Genomic DNA, 25,210 nt, shown 5'->3' on the forward strand with positions numbered 1-25,210 from the left:
CTGAACTCGGGACTACTGAACATTAGGCCAGTCCACTGGCTGTTATGCCACAGTGCCTCCATCGTAAATCTATTTGATGGATTTTTCAGTCATGGAACATTAAAGGCTCTGCTCTTGTCTAATGAATATGTTTAAAGAAAACAGTACAAACAAAAGCAAACGCAACACTTGAATTATCTGAGAAGCATCGCTTTGATGTCACACTTGAATAAAGGATTTCCTACTGCAGGCCTATATACACTTAAACATTCTGAAAAAAATATTTTAGCCAACACCACTAGCTGGTATATTGGCATCTATTTATGTCTGAGAAGGGAACATAATCAGTTTTAGTTGGTTAAGTATGTGCCGAGCCAAATTTTATATTATGACCAAAAGCTTGGCAGTGCAGTAGCAGTGGCAAGTAGCAGAAAATTGCTTACAGTGTTATTTGCCAGATTACTTGAATGATTTACATCGGGTTTTCAAAAGAGTTTGGAGTATTAAAAACTTAAGATCTGGAAAAGCCTTGAACTGCAGAATTTTATTCCTAGTTGCAACATGATGCACAGGAGAGGGGTATGATAGAGTATGAACTTACAAAACAAAGCTTTTCTTTTTTATAATACAAACCACCTGAAACATCTAGGAACAGTTCATTTTGAACTATTACATTTTTTTTAATTGAAGATTTGCAGAGCCAATTGATTTAGATTAAAAGCTCAACCTTTCACATCCACTTCTTTAAGATTCATGTTGACACTGTACTAAATACAGCAATAGAGTTTGTATTCCAGATAAATTGATCTGACTACAAGCCTCACTCTTTAGTAAGATTCTTACTCCAAGATAAATCAATATTTAATATCTCCTGCAACAGCCCTAGTAGATAATTTTAAACCTTTTTTCCATCCCATTAAGTTACCTTTAAAAATTCTTTATACAAGCTTTCACAGATGACTTCTGAAAAACTAGTTTATGAAAAGCAGTCTGAAAATCATTAATTCAGAAGGAAAGGGTTTTTTAATATTGCTGCATTGTGCTGATCTCTAAATCCATCTCTGTTTAGATAATTCTCCTGCTCAGCTAATTTGAAAAATAAACAAATTCTTCCTGTAAATCTGTAAGACAGACTTTAAACATAAAGAAAAATATCCTTACACAGCTTACCATATGGGAGAAGGTATCTTTAAGGTGTTTGAAAACAGAATGACCAGATCTTCCTAAATCCCTGAGAGGATGGGTACTCTTCATTGTCAGGTACTAGCCTCCACTCACCTCCAAACTCACTACTAAGAGTAGCAGTGACAAGCAGCTAATACAAGCTAGATACAGGCATCAGTCACATCCCAGCTTCCATTTTGAACCTTAAAATCTAGTGTCGTCTCCCTCGCCTCTCCCCACCTTCCAGCCTTGTGGAGCAGCAGAGGAGGAAAAACATCTCTTCCCCCTCCCTCAAACCTCTCCTATGGCTAAGAGCCCCAGTGGGATAGGAGTCTTTGATATCAGAAGAATGCAAACAGCAAGGCTCGGGTTTGCCTCTTCGTAGGGTTTAGAAACAGAGACATAAGAGGAATTGCAAATTATTATATATTGGGAGAACTGAAAGCGATTATGCCAAAAGGAAGGAAAGAACTATATACTCTGGAGCTATCTGGTTGTATATCCACCATTCAAACTACAGGATCTTCATATTTCTACCTGCACTCTCCCTTACTCTTATTTCTTACACTGCATTCAAAGCACAGATTCAGAGACACTGTCCACAGCAGTGAAGTTGTCCCCTCCATCACTTTCCAACCTACTGCTTTCTGACACGCAAAGTCCATAATCCTTTAATTCTTCTGATTCAGCTATTTGTGGGGTCACACTGAAAATTCAAACAGTGAAATGTTTCAGCTTGAAAAAAAGGCGAAAGGTGACTTTTCGTTTTTGAAGCTGTTTTGCTGCTTTCAAAGCAGAGTTGCCTATATTATTGTGTCACTGAAGAATCCGTAAGCTGTAGTCAGGAATCTGCCTGCTCTGGAAAGGCAGCATGTGGAACCTGGTTGCTTTTGCCTTGCACATTCTATTCAAGATCTTCACATCAGAACTATTACATGTTTTAGTTTGGTTAAAAGCACAGCCTAAAGGGGTTGGATCCTAAATTAATTCTTTCATCACTAATAAAACATAAATAGTAGAGGAAAAAAAAACCATGACTGATTATCTTGTAATGCAGTTTTCCATTTTATCACTATTCTTTTCCAACCTCTAAGCAGTCAAAAACACAATAAAATGTGTATTCCGCTTATGAGAATGGGTTTGCATTCAGCTTAGTCCTGAACCCAAGAAAAAAGCAGATTTTGTGACAACAAGAATAGTTATATACAGAACACACTCACTGCACAGAAAAATGTGTGAAACAATCGTCACTTTTCACCATGTAAGATGCTAGTGGGAATTCTACTGTGGAAATTGCGTGCTATTCTATTAAGATTTGACACACAGCAGCAATATGAAGATGTTATCTTGTTAAGATTGTACAAGAGTTCCAGCAAAAGCACAGTGAGGGTAAGCAGTAGGAAAGCAGAGCAGGAGCAGGGAGATGAAAAAAGGAGACCCAAGCTGGCAGATCATTGCAAACATTGCAAGAAAATTTCCATCTCTCTCATGATAACCGAACAACAGATTTCCACTACCTAAATTATAGTATGCATCACATCAGGAGTATTCCTAATACCAGAGGACTGCAATCTCAAAACATGTGAAGGATGAGTAAGTAATGTAGGTCCTGATTCAGAGAGGCACCCGTGTTGAAATCCACCCTCAGTATAGCAAATGCTTTACATTAAGAGAGCTTAAGTGGGGGTCATGAACAGGAAATCAGTTTTTTTCCTCATTCTTTGTACTGGATTCAGTGTATTGTCCTTACACATATTCCCAAATAGTTACAGTAACACAGCACAAATGGAAATAAATGGAAATCAGCTGATCAACTGAAGTAGTACACTTCCTCTTCTTCTCTGATAGTTAATTCACATATTTACTACAAATTTCTCAGACTGCAGGTGTTGCCTATCCATGCTGGTGAGTAGGTACTGAGATGGCTTTTGCCCTGAATGGGACTGATAGATGTCCTCGTCTATAAGTGTGAATATTAACTTATTAGCCTGTTCTTTGCAAAGAAAGAGAAGTAATGCTTGAGGCAATAAGGGTGAGAGCAAAAATGCAGAACAACCTATTTCTTGTATTTTCTAAAAGAAAACAAAATGCTGATATTTTATCAATAAGGTGTTTAGCAGCTATGATGTAGTATGATCTGTAGCATGATTCTGAAGAATAAAACTACGTGAGTTATGCAAAAAAGAGCACAAAGGTTGATAAAGAAGAATTCTTTGGGAAGAAAACTGCAGCCAGATAACCTTATCTTATTTATGAGTATTCAAATTGATTGACTGGCACCAGGTGAGGAACAGAATTCTGGCGAGGAGCTGGCAATTGAATATACTCTAGCAACCTGCTGAACCCTTGACGGAACAAAGTTTTACAGTATATGATGCATCAATGACTCACTTTGTGTACAATTCTAATGCACATCCTCCCAGTGATAGCTTCAATTTGTACTGGCATCTGAAATATAGCAAAGACTGTTTCCGGGCTTTAGAAGGGGAGGAAGCATGTAAAAATAGGATGCACTGAGCAAAAATGTACGTGTATATAAAATAAAGTTCATCTGAATAGCAATCATATAATGAAACTTTCCCTTAAGAATTTAATTCAGGGATGCAAAGAAAATGGCAACAAGAATGCGTCTGTTGCCTGCTATTCCATGAAGATTTTTGACAAAACAACAGTGAAAACATGCAAAGCTACCTGAACACAGGTCTGACATTAAACCACAAGTGTCCAGTTCTCTTACTAGCTGTTTAATAAATTGCTTTGGAATAGGTGGAGGCAAACAGGAGGTCTTTCCAAAAGCTTGTCTCAGTGTTCTCCCTCAGTTAATGAATGTCAGCAAGTGGAAGAGAACAGAAATTTGATATGTTTTTCCAGCCTTTCTCATTGAAGCATTTGCAACATGTTAGAGGCCACAGGCATAAAACTGAAATACTGAGAAATTAATGTTGTCTGTAGATTTTCAGGATGTAATCTGGGCAATTTCAGCTTGCGGCATACTTAGATTTTAAGCAGTGTTATAACATCTTACTATAACTTGAACATGATTTTAGTATGAGTAATCTGATGTTGAATATTGTTTATTACCCTGTTACACATTTCCAACTGAGACAGACCTGTTTATGGAGTTAGTATTATGTGACTACAGATGTACAAGCTACATGAAGTGAACAATTTAACTCAACAAATATAGTCCTTCTCCTTTTCAAAGTACTCCTGGAGGATCAGCAAATTCTATACATGTATAAGTAAACTTATAATTGTTCAAACAATCTAACTTGTGAGTTATGCATGAACTATGCACTTAAGGGCTCAATAGTAAGCTGCTTGTGATTTATGCTCTAGTTGGTCACCTATTACAAATTACTTTGTTTTTGATGCCTGCCTCAATGGTAAGTAGTGCAACATTGCCTTAAACTACCTGCAAAAAGCAACTGGGAATTCCTTCAGCTAGAACGCCTCTTAGGTAGTAGAAAGCCTTTACTTGTAGCTATCAATTCCTGCATCCATTACCTTCATCTTCATACAAAAAAAGATGAACCTGCCTCTGGCATACCATTGGTAGGAAAAAAACTGGCAGTGGAAAGGCACAAAGCAGCAAGCTCTGCAGGATCCCTAAATTAAACTGCCACAAAGTTCACAGAGCTGCTGTAAAGATCTTTAAATAGCATCAGCACTGTATCAGGGGATAGAAATTTTCTCTGATACTGTGATCCTCATCTGGTCAACACAGAGTTTGGAGTGGGTGCTCAGTCAAAACTTACTTTTTTTTTTTTTTAATAAACAGGGGTAAAAAGAAAATGAAGAAATAAGCAAGGCCAAATTCCATTAATCTGATCTCAAATCAACACTGCAGACACTGTTTTAGCATTACTTGCTCAACTCTTCGTGAGATGATGAAAATGTTACCTGCTAGCATGCTTATTCTTTTGTTAGAAGCAGAAGAGTTAAGTCAGTACAAAGTAACATATAATCCCACAAACAGGCAGCTGAGTAAATATCCTACAACAACAGTGAATGTATTTCTATTTATCATATCTATTGAAGCAGCCTAGTGACACCTGAGAAATAGGAGGCATCTTCAATTTTATAAAGTAATGAACATCAGACAAAGTAATCCTAATTTATCTTTGCTTAATCTATTGCCGTTAACAGAACTATATTGGCAATGTATTCAGTGCTGTACATTTACTTAGAGCCATACATCCAGAGAGCTTGAAAATAAATGGCAGTAGCTTTGTGGATGCCTGTGCTCATATCTAACTGTGAAATAATATGCAAATGCATATGCATTCTGTACTTCTCAGGACATTTGAAGAAGTGATATGATAGGATTGTGCAGCAACCACTCTGATCCACAACTTAAATCAATGAATATATTCCTGTCCCAGAGAATTTATGTTTGAATAGTAATTTTCAACCTAACTTTATCGTTTGTGGAGAAGCAAAACAAAAACACAGGACTAATTTCAGTACATATTTGCAAAGTCTCCCAAATAGCTTAAAAATAGATGGTATGTAAGAAGATACAATCATTATGCTATTATAGTCATATTATCCTTTATGGTGCAATGTTATCCTCCTAGAAAAATTTTCCCTGTTGATTTGAGCAAATTTTTCAGCATTCACCTTTGGGATCCATTTTCATCAAATTCTGCTCCTTTGGTATTTTTTGCTGCTTCAGGATTTAGAGACAAAAGACAAGACCAAAAGAGGACAAACTTTTTATCCGTTCCACAGGAAATATCCCACGCAAGGGAGAAAGCAACATATTTGGCATTTTTTCTTGTGATAGAAAATGGATAGGAGAAGCGGGTCAACCACTCCTTTTATTATTATCATAATCATTATTATTAACAAGTTCTAAAACATGCAGCTGTGCATCCCTCCAAGTAGCTCTGACAACAGAAGTAAAACATCACAGTTGTGTTCAGCCACCATACAAGCTTAATGTTAAGTGTAGGTAGTGGCAATAACTCTATTAGTCAATATTCAAACACAGAACTAGCAACCCATATCAAAAGAGCATCTTTCTTTCCTGGAAACAGTATTTTCCTGCTAAGTGCATTTCTGATTGAACTGGAAGCAATCAGAAACTTGAAAACTTCAGCTAGCATGGGAACTTTATTCAATATACTGTGTGTGTCTGTGTGTGCATAATGTTCCATACTGGTTCTTCAGGTGCATTTTCTTTTAGTTTCTTAAATTTGTACATCGCTACTGGTCAATTTTATTTTTATTTTTTTAATTTATGATCCAATAAAGTTTCAGTGATTTATACTTCGTAAAGATTGCATTTTCTCACTTAACTGATCAATAGACAAATAATGTGGATTTTATTTTAATCAGACGCTACATAATTTAGGGAACTAAGCGTTTAATTGCACAAGTAATATATCAAAGTGCAAATGCACAACCTGCCTACTCAAGGTAATTTTGGAAAATAAGCTGAATAAGAAGCTTGAAAAGATGGATCTGTACAGTAAATGCTTCAATCAGTGCAAAACTGGATGCACAGCAAGCTGGCACCAAAGCTAACTTATCTGTAAATTTAGATGACCTACATATGCCAGAGATTTTACACTGTTTCTTTTTGTCTTCTCATTGTCAATTCCAGAGTTTGAGTGAACATGTATTTTTAATGTGCAAATTGCAAATACATTATTTTTATGTCTCTCCACACATAGCATACAAAGTAAACCTGAGAAAATATATTAGTGGTATATTAGTAGGTGTGAGTACAAATTTACTGATGTACATGTAAATAGCAGTATTTGAGTAGGAGCATGCAGGCCACTACAGACTGAATCCTAACGTTTTATACAGACAGGAAGTGAACGTTCCATGTGCAGCTTTAATATTTCTATCTCTCGAGTTTGAGGAACAGGCTTGACAAGATTTCATACCCACAGCGTTCTGCACCTGGTTCCCATTATAAATGCAGCCTTGATAACGGAGCAGTGCCCTTATACAGGGGCTAATGTTGGCAGTGGCATTTTCCTCCCATAACTCTTATAATCTGAGAACCAGTGTTAGGGCTGTATTTGACCCCTCTGTGCATCTGAAGTTAGAAATTCCATCACCTTCCTCACTAAATACAGAGAAATCAGATAAAATATTTCTCTAAACATTGGGAAAATTTCTAAGCCTGATTTTATTTCCTGTGATATCTGTGAAAGTTAGTGATATAGTACAGGCTTCAGGGGTAGATCAGAAGTAATTTTTTGTTTCCTTGTTTGTTTTTAATGGAAACATTTCTCTTTAAAAAATATGGTTGGAGATGCAGGGATTAAGGATTTTTTTTTCCACAAAGCTCTGCTTTGCATTTCATTTCAAATTACATTTTAAAGTTCTAATTGTAAAGATAAATTCACTGCCACACTTCTCTACGTCTGAGGGATCTAAAATTCACCCAGCCCTTCAACGGTGTGTTTAGTTCCTGACAAGGCTGTAGAATAAATGATTTCTAAAAAAGGAAAAAGACAATGCATTCCATGTCCTGTTGTTATCTTAGAAATACACTGATGTAGAAAAGCAGTGCAAGCATATGTGAAATTCATATAAGAGCAAAACCCATCAACATCCTGAACTTCTCAGAAACACAGCACGGATTTCCCTGGTGCAATAGGCTGCCTAGGAAGACCAGTCATAAGACAGACAACACAGCTAGCAAGAAAGTTGTTTGGTATTGTTATTTCTTTTCCTCTCCTTACTTGTTTTATTAATTTCATGCTTTATCTTATCATCCAATTTCAAATATTGGAAGCAACAGCATCAACAAACAGATTTTCTCCAGCTACAAAGCTAAATACTTGAAGTCCAACATGTTTTCAAGTTCTAATAAAAGGGGGCAGTATTACATCAGTTGAAATTCTGAATTGCCCAAACAATCACAAATAGCTCTGGAGAAGGATACAAAGCTTCTGAATTTCACTAAAAACAGACAGTCATACATAGATACTAACAAACTTGCTTGTCTGCCATAGGGAAAATCTTCAGATTTCCTACACTGCAGCTATTTCAGAACATTTTTACTGGACGAACTAGTTTTCTTTCCAAATTATTAAGGAAGCATTATAGCTTATGCAGGTTTTCCATGTAGCCAGGGGTGTCAGGCCTCAAAATGAAACTGCAAAGTTACTGCACTTTCAAAATTGAAATGGAAATTGAATTGGAATTGAATTGAATTGGAAAAACTGCAAAGAAAAAAAGAAATAGCAATGATCAAATACAGCTTTAGGAAGTTGACTTTGAACATACTGTATGAAAACTTTGTTTACATTATTTACAGCCACAAGAAGACTACTAAATCAGCCAAATTTGCCACAGTAGTGCATAAAGGACATTTTTAAGAATGATGAGGAACTGCCTCTATTTGTATTTGAAAGCCTTCCCTATTCTGGGGCATCTAGCTCACACAAGTCATTTATCTGTTGTACAATGATGGAACTGTGAAGGGCAATGAGTGCAGTGTGTCCTTCTGCATCTCAGAAACTCCCCAGGTAAAACTCTGTTGACAGAAGAGGATGATGTATTCAGGGAAAACAGTTTCCCAGTTGCACTGTCTCTGTTGAAATCAGATTCTTCATTAGACAGATGGAATACACTCCCTCAGAAGTAAATAAATCAGTTGCATTCTTCTTTCTCTATATACAGTTTCACATTTTTTATTATAGGACTTAAAAATATGTATTTAAGCTTAAACTGAATTATATGTAAGTGTAAGCTATAAGGTTTGGGACCTTCCTTAAGCTGTGGTGAGCATTTGGTACGTCTCTTCAGACAATACCACAAAAAAGTAACAACTTTGCAAAGCTAGTCAGTTTCTATTGATATTGTCATTCTTTTTTTTTTGGCCTAACTATGAGGTGTTTGCCCTCTAATTACAAGTAGAATTAAGATTTAACCAACAGAAGAAAGGATCCAATTGGAAATGCTTACAGCTTCTGTTATGTCCTCAAGCACAATGAAATATGAGCATTGTCCTTTTATTTAGTACAGGCAGATAAGAAATCAAAGGGGGAAAAAAAAAGGTTTTATCAGAGCAAATAATAATAGATCAGCCTTTGCAAATCTAAACCACTCATTCATAAAAATTTATAAAACTCCACAAGGCCCTTATGACCAATTCATTCAAGTTCTCGATGTTCTGCCTTCACAGTTACTCTGTCTGGAATTCTGAATGGACAGAGAGAAAAAGGCTGGTAGAAAAAATGTCACCTACATAACCGAGTACTGCTTGTATTTTGAAAAATAAACAACACAGTGATGGAGTCATTGCAGAGCTGCAGGCAAAAGATTATACATATACAACTAGTAGCTTTTCTGCAGAGACTTTCTAAAGTGTTTCTATTAGGCAAACTTTGCACGTGTGTGCAGTAGGTTCATATATGTGATGAAGCGTAGCAGCTCCAGAGGAGTTGTTACACCCTATTGTGTCAGTAATCCACATATTTAACAGTCCCTAAATACAGCAGAGCGTATCACCTCCAAAGGGGTCGTTATGGATTATCAAGTCAAATCCAAATGCCGAAACATGGATTTGATCAATAGACTGTAACATCTCTGTGGGTAAATAATACACATTTTTAAGAATTTTTACATTTTATGTACAAACTGTGGTCTATCTTAGGATAAATTACGTGGATTCAAATTTTAAAACTTTGATTTAGAAATAAGAAAGCAATAAGAGGCTCAGTAAGAGGTACTAAAGCATGATAATTCTCAGGAAGTAGGTGGTGACTCACATTATTTATTTTGAGGACCAACTCCGGTTTCCTCCTGCAAATAAACAGTTGTCTGAAAATCTACCAAAGGGTAGGAATGGAATAAGAACATGAAAATATCACACTAAATTCTGGTTTTTCTCAAATCTCAATGACTCTGCTTCATGGGTAAGAAAATGGAGAGGTGAGGATATCTGTGGGTTCAGCAGAATCACAGAATGGTTTAGCTTGGAAAAGACCTCTGGAAATCAGGTTGCCCAGGACCATGTCCAGACAGGAGAATATTCAGTGGGTGTATGTTCTATCCTGACTTAATATATTTTTCTCCAATGAAGACTGGAGTGTATCTCCGTATATTTTTTTCTACAAAGATTTTTGAAGTGTTTTTGTCAGCGTTTTCATGCTTAATACGTACATCATCAGCAATATTACAGATTACATAGTATTTTCTGGTTCAGTTAAAGCATTAAATCAAATCAAATCAAATCTTCTAGGAAATCATACTCTGCCAAAATAATAAGATAATAATAGCTCTAGAATGCAAATTCTGTTTAAGTATTTTAATGCACTCATTTTTGTTGAAGGTAAATATGGAAGAAAGTCCTATCCGCTGAACAAAGCCAATTCTCTGACAATTTTACTTCTGTCATGTCAAGTGGAAAGAGTGGTGTAGCCTATTTTCTAGATTTTCTTCATTCCCCCCCGTTTCCCAGTATTCCTCTTTACCCTGTGAAGCCACAGACATTGTTGCTTCTCCCCTTTGCTCAGTCAACCTGAACCTGATATGCATCAGGTAAGGTAAAAAAAAAATCAGCTCCACTCTGACAACTGTTTGCCTCATGTACATAAATTGAAATAACTCTGTAACTGTAGATGTCCTCAGAATAGTATAATCTCTGAAGTGTACCCTAACCTTAAGGCTTTAGCAAATGGTAAAGTCTGACTGTGTCAGAGAGCTGCACATTTTTGTTTTATACTTTCTAATGAGTGAATTTCTGTGAGCACTTTTAAAGCTTTGTAGGAGATTTTGTTTGAACGGTAGAATATGAACACAGGCAATTTTCAATTCTGTGTCTCTAACCAAATACCAAGTTTTCTGAGACTGAAATGACACGTTTTCAAAAAAGCCTAGGCCCAGGCTTTGAAGCTATGTACATCATTTTGTAAGCGCAATCATTTGCACAACAAACTATTACCAGCTATCTGAACTTGAAGACCAGTAAGTGACCAAGACTCAATAGCTTTTTTAAACCATCTGCAGGCAATTAATTTGTCATCTTTTTCTGGTGCCAGCTTCTAACTACTCATTCATACATGTCTAATTACCTGAAGCCAATTTCTGAAAATTTGGTCCTGAAAACACAGCGTCCCCATTCTTCAAAAGAAACCAATCCAGACTTGCAACTATGTTATCAAAGCTTCACTGGGATTATGACAGAAACTATACACTATGTTCTTTGCATACAATTATTTCAAAATTATGTTTTTTTATTGAAGTGATCTGTCATTCCCTCCCCTCATTTTGATCATCCTGTTCGTAATTTTTAGACTAAAAGAAATACATCATAATGTAAAAATTGAAAGGGCAGAGGGTAAAAGAGGGGGAGAGGGGATGGGAAAAGTGTTCTAGAATTCTATTGGCCCAAAGGATGCTTCTGTTCTTAATGTACTTTATACATGCTACAAAGCATAAATATATTCCCTTAGAATATGTAACTCAATTCCTTTTTGCTTTAAGTTAGAGTATCAAGATCTATCCTAATTTTAAAAGATTAATTTATATCCCATTCTTTTGTAAGCTTTGTCTTTCTTGCATCTTCAGAGCAAGGAAAACAGACTAGCACACCAAAACTAAAATTATAGTACATGCTACAACTTTTTCTTACTTTGACAATTCACCCTGTAGTACATGCTATGCTAAACAAAACTAGCAGGGCTACATAAAGGCAGTGAGAGCTTTAACAACAGCTTTCCTTGATGCCGTTGTATTCTCAGAATTAAGTAGTTGCAAGTGTTACCATGAGAACTCTTCAGATAGAAGGCAGCATTTCAGCACTGTGTTGTTTATATTTTCAAAGACTTCCAATTCATTCTGCTAAATTTGTAAATAAACGTTTTTTTCCCTCTCACCACCTATGTATAACCTCAGCCTGGGACCTGTATCTGTATCTGTGTTGTTCCTACTTGTGTATCAGGAATGTGCATTGTCAGTAATCTGTAAAAAACCAGACATTTCACCTCATTCTCTGAAACATTTACTTCCTTTTCTTCAAAAAGTGAAAGACAAAATAAAAAGTTACTTTGTACAGTGCAAGAAGTAAACATGGTACTGAAAAGATTCAGGGTGCAGTAACTGAAAAGTAAGTGGATGCCATTTTTACACTTACTTTTCAAAGTCATATCAAATGTTAAGAATTTTTTCAATAACCCTTGCACTGTGTTAGATATTTTTAAATGTCAAGCAACTGAAACTCATAAAATGCATCTTAAATAAGCATATTTAATACACTCTTAATAATAATTATAGGTGTGACATTTATTTTATAACTTTAGTACTCTACGTCTCAGTTAGGAAACAAACACTGGTTCTACATTGAGAGTTTTGCTGAATATGGCCTGCTGGGTCAGTTTTCAATTCCTCTGCTTTTCATGCTACCAATCTGCATTAAATGAGTTTTTCAATGAGCCTTTGAATTTGTCTTAAAAATAAAAGTATTTTTAAGCCTGTGTAGCATTAGTTTAACAAACCTTTTCTATAGATGCCAAACCTTTCTCTTGTTTTAAGGACGGTAAAGAACCAAGAATCCAGCAAAAATACAAAACAGAAAATGTAAATTAAAAGTTATGCATCAATCTTTGACAGTTCTATTTATAACATTTCCTTTTTTTTTTCCACACCTTCCTACAATCTGCCTACTCACTGAGTATTTCCCTGTGAGTTGAGAAAAGATCATATAATCATCAAACTCACAGTTTAAGATATAGTTAATATTCTGCTGTATCTTACACTCAGCCTAGACTAAAAATTCCTTACTCTTTCAAGAATAATAGCCTCTTCCTTTACTCCTCAAAATATACTGAACCTACCCTATAAAACACAGAAATGTAACTGAATTTTCTGTAATGAATTATAGGAATTGAAAAGTTTACTGCTGGTTTTTTTTAGGTTTTTTTTTTTTTTTAAATTATTATTTGCTCCAGCAAATACTCTGAAACACTATTTGCTTTATATAGACAAGTGAATGGGCCAGTTTTCTTTTTGTTCATCACCAAGTTAAATCGTAACAGTTCCTATTTGCCCAATGCCATAATGATTACTGTTGTTATCAGTTAACTGTTTCTAGTTAACTAAAATGTAGAATAAGTCTTGTGGTATATAACTGATTTTCTGCCACTAGTATAAAAATCATATTCTGGAAAAAGAATAAATTATTATTTCTTTTTTCTTTTGCAGCACAAGCCACCTCTAGCGAAGTAAACAGAGTAGCAGTGTTCACCAGAAAGTCAGCTCTACAGTTCAGCCAAATACCAGATTCAGTGTTTTCTGTCTCTGTTATACACACAGAGACCTTCTCCTGCAACAGGTCTTGCAGAGCTTGGAAAGGCTACACAGAAGGACAGCACAGATGCAAAGAATTTTCCAAGTGAGTTTTTGTCCTCTAAATGGTCCTTAAAGTGCAAGTGATAGAAACAGTCCCTTATCTTTGTTCTATGATCTCACTATTTGCTATTTGCTATGGTGAATGTTGTCCTTCTTATTCTGATGCTGGCTTTGCTCCCTCACCACCTTCTGTATTTTATTACTGTACCCCACTTCATTTTACTGTCTGCAAAGTACCATCAAAATGGTTGTTGAATGTGAGTCACAGATTCAAATACACTCAAGTATATTCAACAGCACTGTAATCCTTCACCATGGTAGTATGTAACTGGCCTTTCTATTATACTTATAAATCCACTCATTCTCAAAATCTACCAACCACAAACAATTTTAGCTTCAACCAGTTCATTTTTCACATGTTGTAGGCATGCTTACATGTTAATCACATGTTGTGCATAGGAATGTTTTTTTTGAATGCTGTCATACACATGTAGAGAAGTTTGTAGAATAGCAATGTGAAGCAACAATCGGAGATAGCAAACAGTTGTAAAAAAAGATTTTATACAAAAATAAGAAGCTGTTTGCAGGGAAAAGAATGAATGAAACACTGTGTGGCAATGGGAAACATTACCTTTTCATTCCTGCAGTTGTTTAGACCCATGTTATTCATGGAGGGCAATTTTCCATCAACACCATGTGGCTGCTGTTGCTGCTGCTGCTCCCTTTGGATCTGCTCTCTCATTTTCCGAGCCTCCTGAATGGCTTTCATTACTGTGTCCTGGTCCCCAAACAGGGCAGGTGAATTAAGACTGGAAAGAATATCTATAAAGAGAGAACACACTTTATTCAGGTAATCATCCAAATTAGAATCCAGTATAATCATTCAGTTCTCATCCTATTAAAACTGCAATCCCTTCAAAAGGAGGAGGGTTGGCAGTGGTTGTTTGTCTGAAGGCTGAATTAATCTATAGAATTGATTCATAAGCCTGTTCTCTTCTTTTGTTTTGTTATAAATATTACCTCTAAAGTCTTGGCACAGACTGATATGGAGGTGTCTGAATATAACCATGGACTCAACGTTCAAACTTACATGTTTAACACAACATTTATCTGAAGCTTAAGTGGGAACCTTTTAAAGTATTGATAACAAGAAAATGAACTAAGAAAGAGAAAGAAATCTGATTTGGACATCATCAGACAGACATGGGTTCTGAAAGGGCACTTTGGCAGACAGAGCATATTATCACCTTGATATCAGTATAATGACCATTTTTGATAATGTTTCAATGGCTTCTTTGGAAGCAAAGGGAAATGTTTTTATGGCTTATATTAAAAACATTCACACTTTAGGCATGTCTTCTGCATCCACCTCTCCAGAATGGTATTTGAGTTCAAACTGGTATGCTGCTTTTTAATATTAGCTGGTGTAGCAGTAGCTGGAGTTATATTGACAGGTAGAAAAGACAGCTAGCTAGCTGCAGAAACTTGATCTTTCAGAAATCATGAGGCTCCCAAGTGTTTTCAGAATTGGACAAATCACAATTTTATATATCTAAGGCATTTATTTAACATACCTGTTCATTTTTCACAAGTGTTTCTATATATTTTACAAGTACACTTGAGCTGTAGATTGTGAGTAAGTGGTTTGCAGTATTTAGTCACAGTTAAAATTTACTATCTGAACTTTAGGACTGATAACTGAGATCTTACAGCTCTTGATTCAGTTTCTTGACTGCTTGAGGGAGTCTTCATACACAGACTTCAGATCAATTTTGTTTCATTACTTAACAAGCTTTACTAATTAAAGAAGTTTCAATATGGGTTCAAAAATTCCATATTCTGAGTGAAACTAATGGTACATTTGGGCTAAACAGCTGAAAACCACATCTGGATTTACCTTCCTGCCTGATTTCTGGTTTATCATATCCCACTGAGACAAGGAATGGTCCTTGGCCCTGGTTCAACAAAGTGAATGAAAACTTACTTATTTTAAGTATTGTACATTGTAGCAATGGAATGTAATAACCACATGAAACATCATTTCTGTGTATCTAGTATCTAAGCAAGCTCTATGTGCATGAAAAGCTATTTTTTGCTTCTTTAATCCAGAGGCCAAAATTATAGAATTAACTTTGCATGTATGCTTTCATTTGCTGTTTGTGGGGAAGATATTGATAGAAATCTCTCTTATATGTGTTTTATATATGCATATTTATTTACTTCTGTGTATATATTTGTATGTATATGTTAAATATTTATTTGCTGTATTTCCTGTAGATGCATATCACTGCTGCATCATCTGGTTACTCTTGTAAATCCTTGGCATTCAAAAATTATTTCAAAATCTTTCCTGTATATTTTCTCTCCATTTTAAACAAGAAATGTAAAAAGAAATGAAATGTAAAAAGAAATGAAATGTAAAGAAATGTAGATCTAAGTATCTATTTAATTCAGATGCGAGTGCATTCAAGTTGGCATTCTACACATAAAACTTGCCAGTTTTCTTCTTTCCCGAGGACCGATTAGTTACCTAAGGAGGATCCTCTTCCCAGAGATCCACCAAGAGGGCTGGGGATACCACTCTTGTTTGTCACTGTCACTGGACTGCTTTTGCTAGCTGGGAAGAGGTTCTGTGTTGGAGATGTTGGGGATTTGACTGGTTCAGCCGTCTTGGGTCGGGCTGAAAGATTCAGTGGCTGGGCTGCTTCATCCTACAAGAGTTTAATGTAAGTAACTATTAGGGAAAGACAAATGAACACATAATTTTGCAAGCAAGCATTACTTTACACCTCGAAGACAATATCACATTCTCCTGCAATAATAACAAAAGAAGCTAATTATCTGCCTCCTTTAAGATTCAAGGAAAGGAAATCTCATTAATTTCTGTGTTATGCTTCTATTTACATTAACTATGTGGCTGGATCGTTCTTTTTGCCAAATTAAAATTTGAATTAGCTCACATTACAGCTTAATTTCCTAATGTGTTTTCAGAGATCTAAATTAACCTAGGGCATTTACAAAGAATTATTTAAAATTTCCAGCAGCTCAGTAATGCGTTTGCATTGGTTCTGTTTGAAAAGTTCCTGGCACTATAAAATTAAGTTATGTAGCTTATTTTTATATGTATTAGAAACTAAGCAATCAAATGTACTTTCATGAAGGAATCATTTGGAAGCCCCCGACAGTTTTTTGGCCCACATTTAATGCTGCTGCTTTCTTATACATTCAATGCATCTTATTTAGAGTGCATGTTTTGTTTAGTAAAATCATCTATGCTCTTCCCTCATAATAAAAGTATTCCAGTGAATTCAAATTCCTTTACTTGCTATGGTAAAAAATGTATATTTCATGCATTTCAAAGATATTTTATATTTTTTCTAAAATTTAATTTTGGTTATTTTTCCTTTTTTTTTTATTCTTGACAGATTTATGTAAAATCAGGATTTTTTTCACATAAAGCAATTCTGGTTCCTGATTGTTCTATACTTCTGTAATTATTTCCATATTCTGTAGTTATCTCTGCTGCATTCAACCTTTACTTTATGTGTAAGCTCATTTGCATAAAGAAAAGAAATGGGTTTTTTTGAAGCATATGCAAATCTAGCATCAGTACTCATATTTTCTTATACTTTCCATAGGCACTGTGGAAGAAATTCTGTCTCTGGCATACATCTTGATGTATGCTATGAGAGATAAGACTATTTGAGAAAAATCTTTACTTTTGGAAGAAGACCCATTCACACTATTAATTTGTTTTACTGGAGTAGGATACATCATAACCTTATTCCTATTCTTTGGGTTTGTTCCTTTTGCTTCATACGTTAAGCAAGACAGAGTATTTGGAAAAATGTGAGATAGTGATTTTCTGTAATTAAAGAGCTTAGAAAGATAGATCTCTCATTTAAAATATGCCCACTGTAGAATCATGATGGATACAAGAGAATATCATCCATATATTACAACATAACACTGATCATTTTCAAAGCTTAAAACTAAGTGTCAGAATACAATAACACACTACATTATCTCATCTTTTCCATTCTTCCTACTGTCAAGTGATGATTTAGGAAAGCACATCTGATCATATACAAAGCATTAAAAAGGGAAACGTAACGAACAGGTATTTATAATGCTGTCATACCTCCTGTTTTAAACTATTTCTATAAAACTGCATGACGTTTTTATTCTTCCTGACCTTGCAGTGCACACAAATGCCCACACCTGTTCAGAGTCCAAGGGAAAGCAGAAACACAAAAGTATAAGGGACATAGTATAGTGTCATGCTTTGTGGTCATGTTATGTGCAAGCTGTTTCATTACACAAACTGGCTTCAATAAATTTCTGTGAAAGTTCAGAGACCCTTCCAGACTATGAAGTTTGCTGGACTAGGGCCTGCAAGCGTGTACTCATAGAAACCCGTGTGACCATGTTCAATTTCCAAATAATTGTCTGCCTACTACTGATTGAAAAAAAGCGAGAGAAAAAAGTCTGAACACTGCCAGAAGCCATTTGTTTGTACTTCACAGACAGCATTCTCTTTTCTGTGAGGCAACCAAAAAGCTGGATGGAAATCATTCTGGTCACTGACTTGAAAAACTCATCATTCTTTTTTGTAAGATCTGACTACTGTAAAAGAATCCCATTAGTTCTATAAATAATGCATATAGTATATACAAATAACTCTTTAAATACAGAGAATACATGGAGAATTTGTTAAGCAACGCATGACCATCAAAACTGTCATGTTCTATATAGGTAAAAAATTGCAAAGACAACATGCAGGTATCAGTTCATTAGAGTTCATATACATATATATATATATATGTATGTATGTATGTATGTATATGTATATTATACTAACAACTAATTTTTTTTCATTAGCTACTGGCATTTGTCCATCTTAATTATCAGTAGTTTATTTTTAATATTTTTGATGCAATAGTGTGCTTAATAAAATAGGAATAAAAAGACTTCTTTTTTTATGAAGGTATATTTCAGTCCACTCAAGTTAAATTATGTAGGGAAACCCCCAAGAATTTGCATGTGGTCAAGTGTGTAATAGGACTCAGCTGGCCACAAAGCTGGAATGATATTGGCCTTGGTTCAAGGAGATATGTGCTTAAATTTAACCAGGGAAAATTTGACTCATATAGTAAGGGTTTGGTTTGGTGTAGATCCATTTGGCTCATTCACTTACGAAATTACTTTTTTGCATTAAAGTAGTCGGTAGTATATTCTCAATACCATAAATCACTGGTGCTGGTGTCACTTATACTATGGCAACTTCACTGAAACAGTTGGGCTTTGCTTTTGGTGGCTTCTGTATTGACCATAACAAACTCTGCGTATGTGGTAAATTTTACTGACTGCTCTCAAGCCTGGCATTGGATCACAAGAGGTAAAATATTAGACTAATACACGTCTACAGTTAAGTAAAGTGAATGCTTTGCTAAATAAATGTTAGATCTGGCCATAATGGAATAGTTTTTATTTATTAGTACTCTCAGCCTAGCAAAAAAGTGTCATGGAAATTTATCAGCCCAGGCAGAAATATCTACTCATCCACACTTTACCACAATGATTGATGATAATGAAAAAACGAATGATATTTTACTCTCATGTCAAAAAAAAAAAAAAAAAAAAAGAAACTGTCACTTCAAGCTAGTAAAATCTTGCCAGGCTGATTTGAGGCTACAGGATTATGTATCCATAAGGCTTCAGCAGCTAGCATAAAATGCATACTTTCTCCACACAAAGACAATATATGCCTTATTTAGATCTATTTTAACAGTTCTGCATTTATAGCATTATCATTCAAATTGATAAAACATTTGAATGTGGGTTACAGTTAGGTTGGTGGTTTGTTTTTTTTTTAAATCTGTTATTGTTCTTCTTCAGTTTGAAGTACATTTTTTTCAAGCATGTTTGGTCTCATCAGAAAATCAGAACAGCCATAGGACTACGTAGCAATAAGAGCCAGCCTGTTCCTCCCAAAGATACTAGCTCCACCACTGATTTCAAGGGGTGCACGATGTTCATGTCATACTGCTGGCAACTGCCATGTTGTAGCTGCCTGGTTCCAAGCAAGTGAGAATAAGCAGGCACAAGCATCCAGCAGTGGCACAAAACCAATGAGGAGCAGCCTCGTTGTCAGCAGCTGGGTGAAATCAGCAAAAGCCAAAGCAATCTGCAGTGACACATTATTTTACCTGAAGTCCTGAATTAAATTTTCTTTTTATGTGAAGCTTTTTCCAAAATTGTTGAAGTACAGTAAGAGATTTGTAAAATCTCTCTTTTCTTAACAACATAAACTAGCATTGTATTTTAAGATGCTCAAATGCTTGACCTGAAACAATTCATGAAATGGTTGTCATTTATGCACATTACTAGATATAAAATGAAATCATGAGAATATCTCATTTTACTGATGAATCAGTTGTGCTGTCTAAGGTAGGAAGAGGGATGTCTGATATTTTTGGAAGCATGAACTGAATACTTTCTCTTCTCTCTACTGATAATGCAGTACTGAACTTGAACATTTTATTTTAATTTTGTAGAGCTTTCATGTGCTTCCACTTCCAGCTGCAAAACAATTAAATAGATCAATTTAGGTTCTCTGCACTTTCCAGACACCAACTTTTTTCCTATTAAGAAATACCTTAACTTGAGTTACCGGGCTGGTCCCTCTCTTCTCATTTTTCATCCCAGTGGGTGAGAGTGCCCCTGCTGTATTTGGTGGCTGTGGAGTAGATGGCATTTTGGCTCCAGGAGAAACTTGCATGCTTGCCAGCTGAGCTGCATACAGTTGCTGGAAGACAAGAAGATATACAATATATTCTTTCACAATGCCTAAAAGAAAAGCTGTAAATGTATGCAATTTTTATTGCCTGCTGTTTCTTCTCTTGAACGAATGAGAGATTGAGAGATTCTTTTTTCACTACTTTCTTACTTGTCGTTTTTCCCTTCTCATTATTGTTAAAACAAACAAACAAACAAACAAAACTAGCAAATTCCCACACAGTGATACCTTCGTAAATTTGACTTTTATCTGATTTCTTTTTCTCTCTTTTAGTAAATACTATCTTCCTTAGTGATGGTAAAGAGCAAAGTGCTATACCATACCCAAGTATGCAAAAAAATATATATAAATAAGTAATAATTTTAAAAAATGGCAATATTATCACCGGTTATGATCAACCCCCATTAGAAACAGCCAGTGTTTCAGGCTTTCCACAGAAAGCCAACTCCAGAACCTCTTCTGGGCACTGACATGGGAAGTCTTTGCGACCGAAAGGCAATGATGCATCTTCTCCAGATATCAGTGGAAGCAAGACAGGCAACAGGGCGTGCCTCAGCGTACAGTGATTGTTATCTTTACATTCTATAAATGCTAATGAGAATGCAGACCTTAAAAATTCCTGTAAACAGTGATAAACAGACAGAAATGTCCTCATGGAATATGCATCCAACTTTTCAAAAAGTTTAACTGAAACATAATAAAATACCTGTGCATCAAAATAAACTATTTCACCAAACTAAAGCATTCACTGATCAAAAACAAGTAGGTTTATTTTTTTTCCAGTGACCAAACTTAAACCTTCACCTTGAATCAGCATCAGCAATAATTCTACTAATGTAAACAGGGAAGATCCTAATCCCTCTTTCACACATAAATCTATATAAACTTTGCCTTACTAGTGAGAAAAAAGCCAGGTGGTTTGTATGTAATTTCCAACATTACTATCATTCAGATGGACAAATAAAAAAAATTACAGTAATCAAAAGCAGACCTTTCAGCACATGTAATTAAATGAAAGCTTAATAAAGAATAATTTGCAAGAGCCAGATGTGCTTATGTCATAATTGTTGCTTTCTTTGGAACCATTTTTCTAATGTAACAAGCCTCCACAGAAATGAAAGTTACACAATACTGTAAGCTCAGTGACTCAGTGGCGAGACAACCGCGTGAAGGAGGGGCACAGACACAGCTCTGGGTGACAAATGGAAGCTGCTGTTTGTTTGTTTGTTTCCTGCCAGCCCTTTTCAACATCGTGTGTAGGCTACAAAAGGATCGCAGATAAATATTTAGAAACCAACGTTTGGAAATTTTGGGTAATTTTTTTTTCCCCCATGCCATGAAACTAATTCCCCAGTTCTAAACACAAAATGGAAATGCACTGTATACAGTGGTCGCTTTTGTCCCCACCCCTTCTGCTGGGCACGTGCCACTTTGGCAGTGGCCTATAAAAGAGCGGCATAACCTGCAGGTAAATCCCTTCTGCCGACCTGGATGCACTGCTTGCATGAGTCTGCCAGCTGCTCTCACCTTCCTCCCCAGAATCAGAAGTTGATTTTCACAGATGAAGACAGGGAGGTCATTAACCAGTCGCCCACACTGGCAAAAAAGACTCAACTTAGGGAAAAATTATTTAATTCAGTGTCAATGAGAATGGAGTCAGGTGATGAGAAACACAGAGAAAAACTACACCTCATTTCATATACTCCTCTCCTTAGCTCCTCTTCATGGCCTGTTCCCGCCCCCTGTAGCCCTCCCTTCCATCCTGGCCTGGGTGCTTCCACAGCTGTTTCTCAGTGTTATTCCTCACTCCTCACTGCCATGCAGGATTTTCCCTCCCTGAAACACAGTTTCCATGCAGCACTACACTGAGGGGCTACATAACATTACTGAGTTACTCCAAAGTCACAGGATTGAGTTTAGCTTAGCATTTCTAGAAATTCATTTTACACAATAAAAGCAAATGTAACAACACGTAACAGTACTTATCTTTCTGGTTTGCTTTGACTTTAAAGTAAAAGTATTCCATATATGAGTATAAACCTTGCAAGAATTCATAGTAGTGTTAGTAAAACAGCTGTGGACTGGAAGTTTGTAGAACTTCTGCTAAATACCCATTTGTATGGGGAGGTATCCAACCTGGAAAACCTCAGTGTTGCAGGGCTAAAATGGATATTTTTGCAAATACCACTGTTGTGACATGAAATCTAGGACCTCACATTGAGATTGGGAGGTTGTAAAGCTTGTATTTGCAAGATTAAGGAGGAAAGGAAAAAAAAAAAAAGAAAAAAAAAAAAACACAACAGTGAATGAATGTTGATTGTTGGCTTTTAATGCTGACAAGAAAAATCTTCAATGGAATTTTTTCCATTGAAATTCAAACCCCCCAGCTATTGAGTAGCGTCTAAAAAAATTAACCTACCTCAAACACTGAAGCATATATTCTTTTCATTGTATCTCTAACACATAACGAGAGGAGTTTTATATAACCTTCAATGATGACAACCACTGACTCAGAAGGCTCTTGATTACTAATTAGATATTCAAAACCATCAAGTATTCATGATTGTTTTAAGAAGCCTAAAAATATATATATAGCTTGATTTATTATTATTTTTTTAAGGTCACTAAGTTAGATTCTTATGGTCGAGCTCACAGCATTCAAATATAAGTAGGGCTGATTTGGGGTTACTGAGTGCTGCTGCATAGATAATTTTGCAAATTAGCTTGCTTAAGGAACGTGAGCAAGGATGTAATTTTACACCTTACAGAACCACATTTTTTTGTTATATCATGATCTGACATAGAAGAGTAGGACTTTGAAATGCTGCATGTCTCTCTTGAGGCAGTGGCAAGTGAAATGTCACGCTTGGGCAATTAAAAGTTTATTGACTTAAGCTCTTGTTACCAAAACTCTATTCCAATCCTAACCAACTAAAAATTTGAGGAGAATTTATGAAAAGTGTGACACACTGTGACACCATTCCAATGAATGATGCCCATCTGCCAAAAGAAAAAGAACAGTTGAGTGTAAGAGTGTTGCACTCAGCACGCAAACTGCATAGCACAAGTACATACTGATTTTTTTTTGTACCCTGCAAACAGCAAAATTCATACCAAACCCTTTTTATAGCTTAGAGCTACAATTTAAGAAGAATAAGTAAGGAATATAATAATAGGAAGAAGGGTGGGGTAGAGAAGGAGGGGAAATATTCCCTGCTTTAGAAATCACCTATGGCATTTGATGAATTATTTCCACTACACCATTTCTATTAAAAAAATCCACAATCTAAAATTTGTCAAACAAAACCATGAACTAATAATAGCACATCTTGACTTATCAAAATGTTAAAACTTCTCTTATCACCTAAGTTTCACAACACCTTTGTGAGATATTTTCATGATACACACGAATAATTGCCCTTACTGTCAATGTTCACTCATGTCTTGACATAAGACAAAAGCCTTAGGCCTAAATATCCCTCTCCCAGTTTTTTCAATAGTTTTTTCAATAGTTCATCAACTAGTTTTTTCAACTAGCTTTCAATAATCAAAATTCTTTCAATATCTCAGGTCCCTTTCCTGTACAACTTTTTGCCTCCACATAGGCCAGTAATTTCCTCCCACACCTTCTCTGCTGAATGACAATGAGAACAAAGCAAATGAGCTTTCTCTGTGCTGAATGTTATTTTTAAAACAGAAACACTTGTACTTACCTCATGGGCTGAGGCATCTGTGTCTAAACGAATGAATAAAGGTGAAGAATTTTTGAGAATTGAATGTTACAGATATAACACATGGTGAGGAAAATAGAATGGGCCTTAAATCAACACAGTTAAGGGAGATTTACACTGACAACAACTTGTTAACTTTGTGACAGGCTGTTTTACCACCTAACACAGAATTATGATAATCATAATCTTCTTACCAGTGGCTTGTCAATGGCAGGCCTTGTGGAAAAAGAAGATATTTCAATAAAGAGAAAGCAATTAACTACACATAAGAGAGAAGCACTTTCTTTAGGTCCGAAAGCCCAGGAAAGAAATGACCACAGCAGTTGCACTTGTATGTACAAGAATGAAAAGGCAAGGACTCCACATTTCAAATGAATGCATTGGTGAGGGAAAATTTGGTCACAGCAGTCGAATGATAACAGCATATGATAACTGCAGCACAGTTCTGAAGAAACTATAACAAACATGAGAAGTACAGAGATAGGAAAGAAAGTGAATCAAATAATCAGTGTAATGGATAATCAAAGAGCAGGTGATGAGGGCTTACCTAGCACAATGAATTGAAATGAATGTACTTGGAAAATGTCCTAAAGAGAAACAATGTAGTGGAAGTTAGTTTGATCCAAGGAGGAAGAAGGGATTGGTTCTAGAAATCCTTTTATTTCCTATTACTAAAAGATTTATGACCTAATGAAAAGACAGTCCTTTTCCTATATTTGCATGAGATTTCTCCAAAGGTGCTAGCCTTTTTTTTTTTTTCACTCAGAAAAAGGTGCTAAATATTATGGACATTGATTAAGTCTAAAGTCTTCTATGCTAAAAATGTAAATCCTGTGTTACATCTCAAAAAATACTCTTGCTACAGTAAGTGACACTGAACAATAAAACTACTGAGAATCTAGTGAGATTTCTTATTTGTCAGCATTTTAAATGAATTGTGCAAAGCTGAAATATCTTATTTATAGAGATGAAAGTTCAGCTATTTAGACAATGAGTAATTTGGTTTCCAAAGATGAAAAACTCAAAGGAGTTACTGCAAATGCTGTTGAAATCCTGCACGACAAGAGGTAATGCAGTTATTTTTTTCCATAGTATATTTAGTACATAGAGTTGCAAAGCTATAATTCTAGAATTTTCCTTCCAAGTTTATAACATGCAATAATAATGCTTAGAACTATCTAATCATCAAGGGCCTTACAAGTTCACTAAAATCAGC

The 25,210-nt window shown here is 35.7% G+C and overlaps 1 protein-coding gene across 3 annotated transcripts in view; it reads right to left on the minus strand.

Moving 5' to 3' along the window:
- The window catches only part of SOX6 (SRY-box transcription factor 6), a gene marked incomplete at both ends in the record, with an annotated part of 220,615 nt that overhangs the window by 38,438 nt on the left and 156,967 nt on the right, over positions 1–25,210 (minus strand). For all 3 annotated transcript variants that reach the window (XM_079536792.1, XM_079536794.1, XM_079536793.1), the window contains 3 exons: positions 14,096–14,286; positions 15,995–16,175; positions 20,123–20,272. In XM_079536792.1, the coding sequence (XP_079392918.1) occupies positions 14,096–14,286; positions 15,995–16,175; positions 20,123–20,272 (522 nt within the window). The remainder of the gene's footprint in view (positions 1–14,095; positions 14,287–15,994; positions 16,176–20,122; positions 20,273–25,210) is intronic.

The sequence above is a fragment of the Tetrao urogallus genome (genome assembly GCF_951394365.1).
Source record: "Tetrao urogallus genome assembly, chromosome: 6".
Classification (NCBI taxonomy): Eukaryota; Metazoa; Chordata; class Aves; order Galliformes; family Phasianidae; genus Tetrao; species Tetrao urogallus.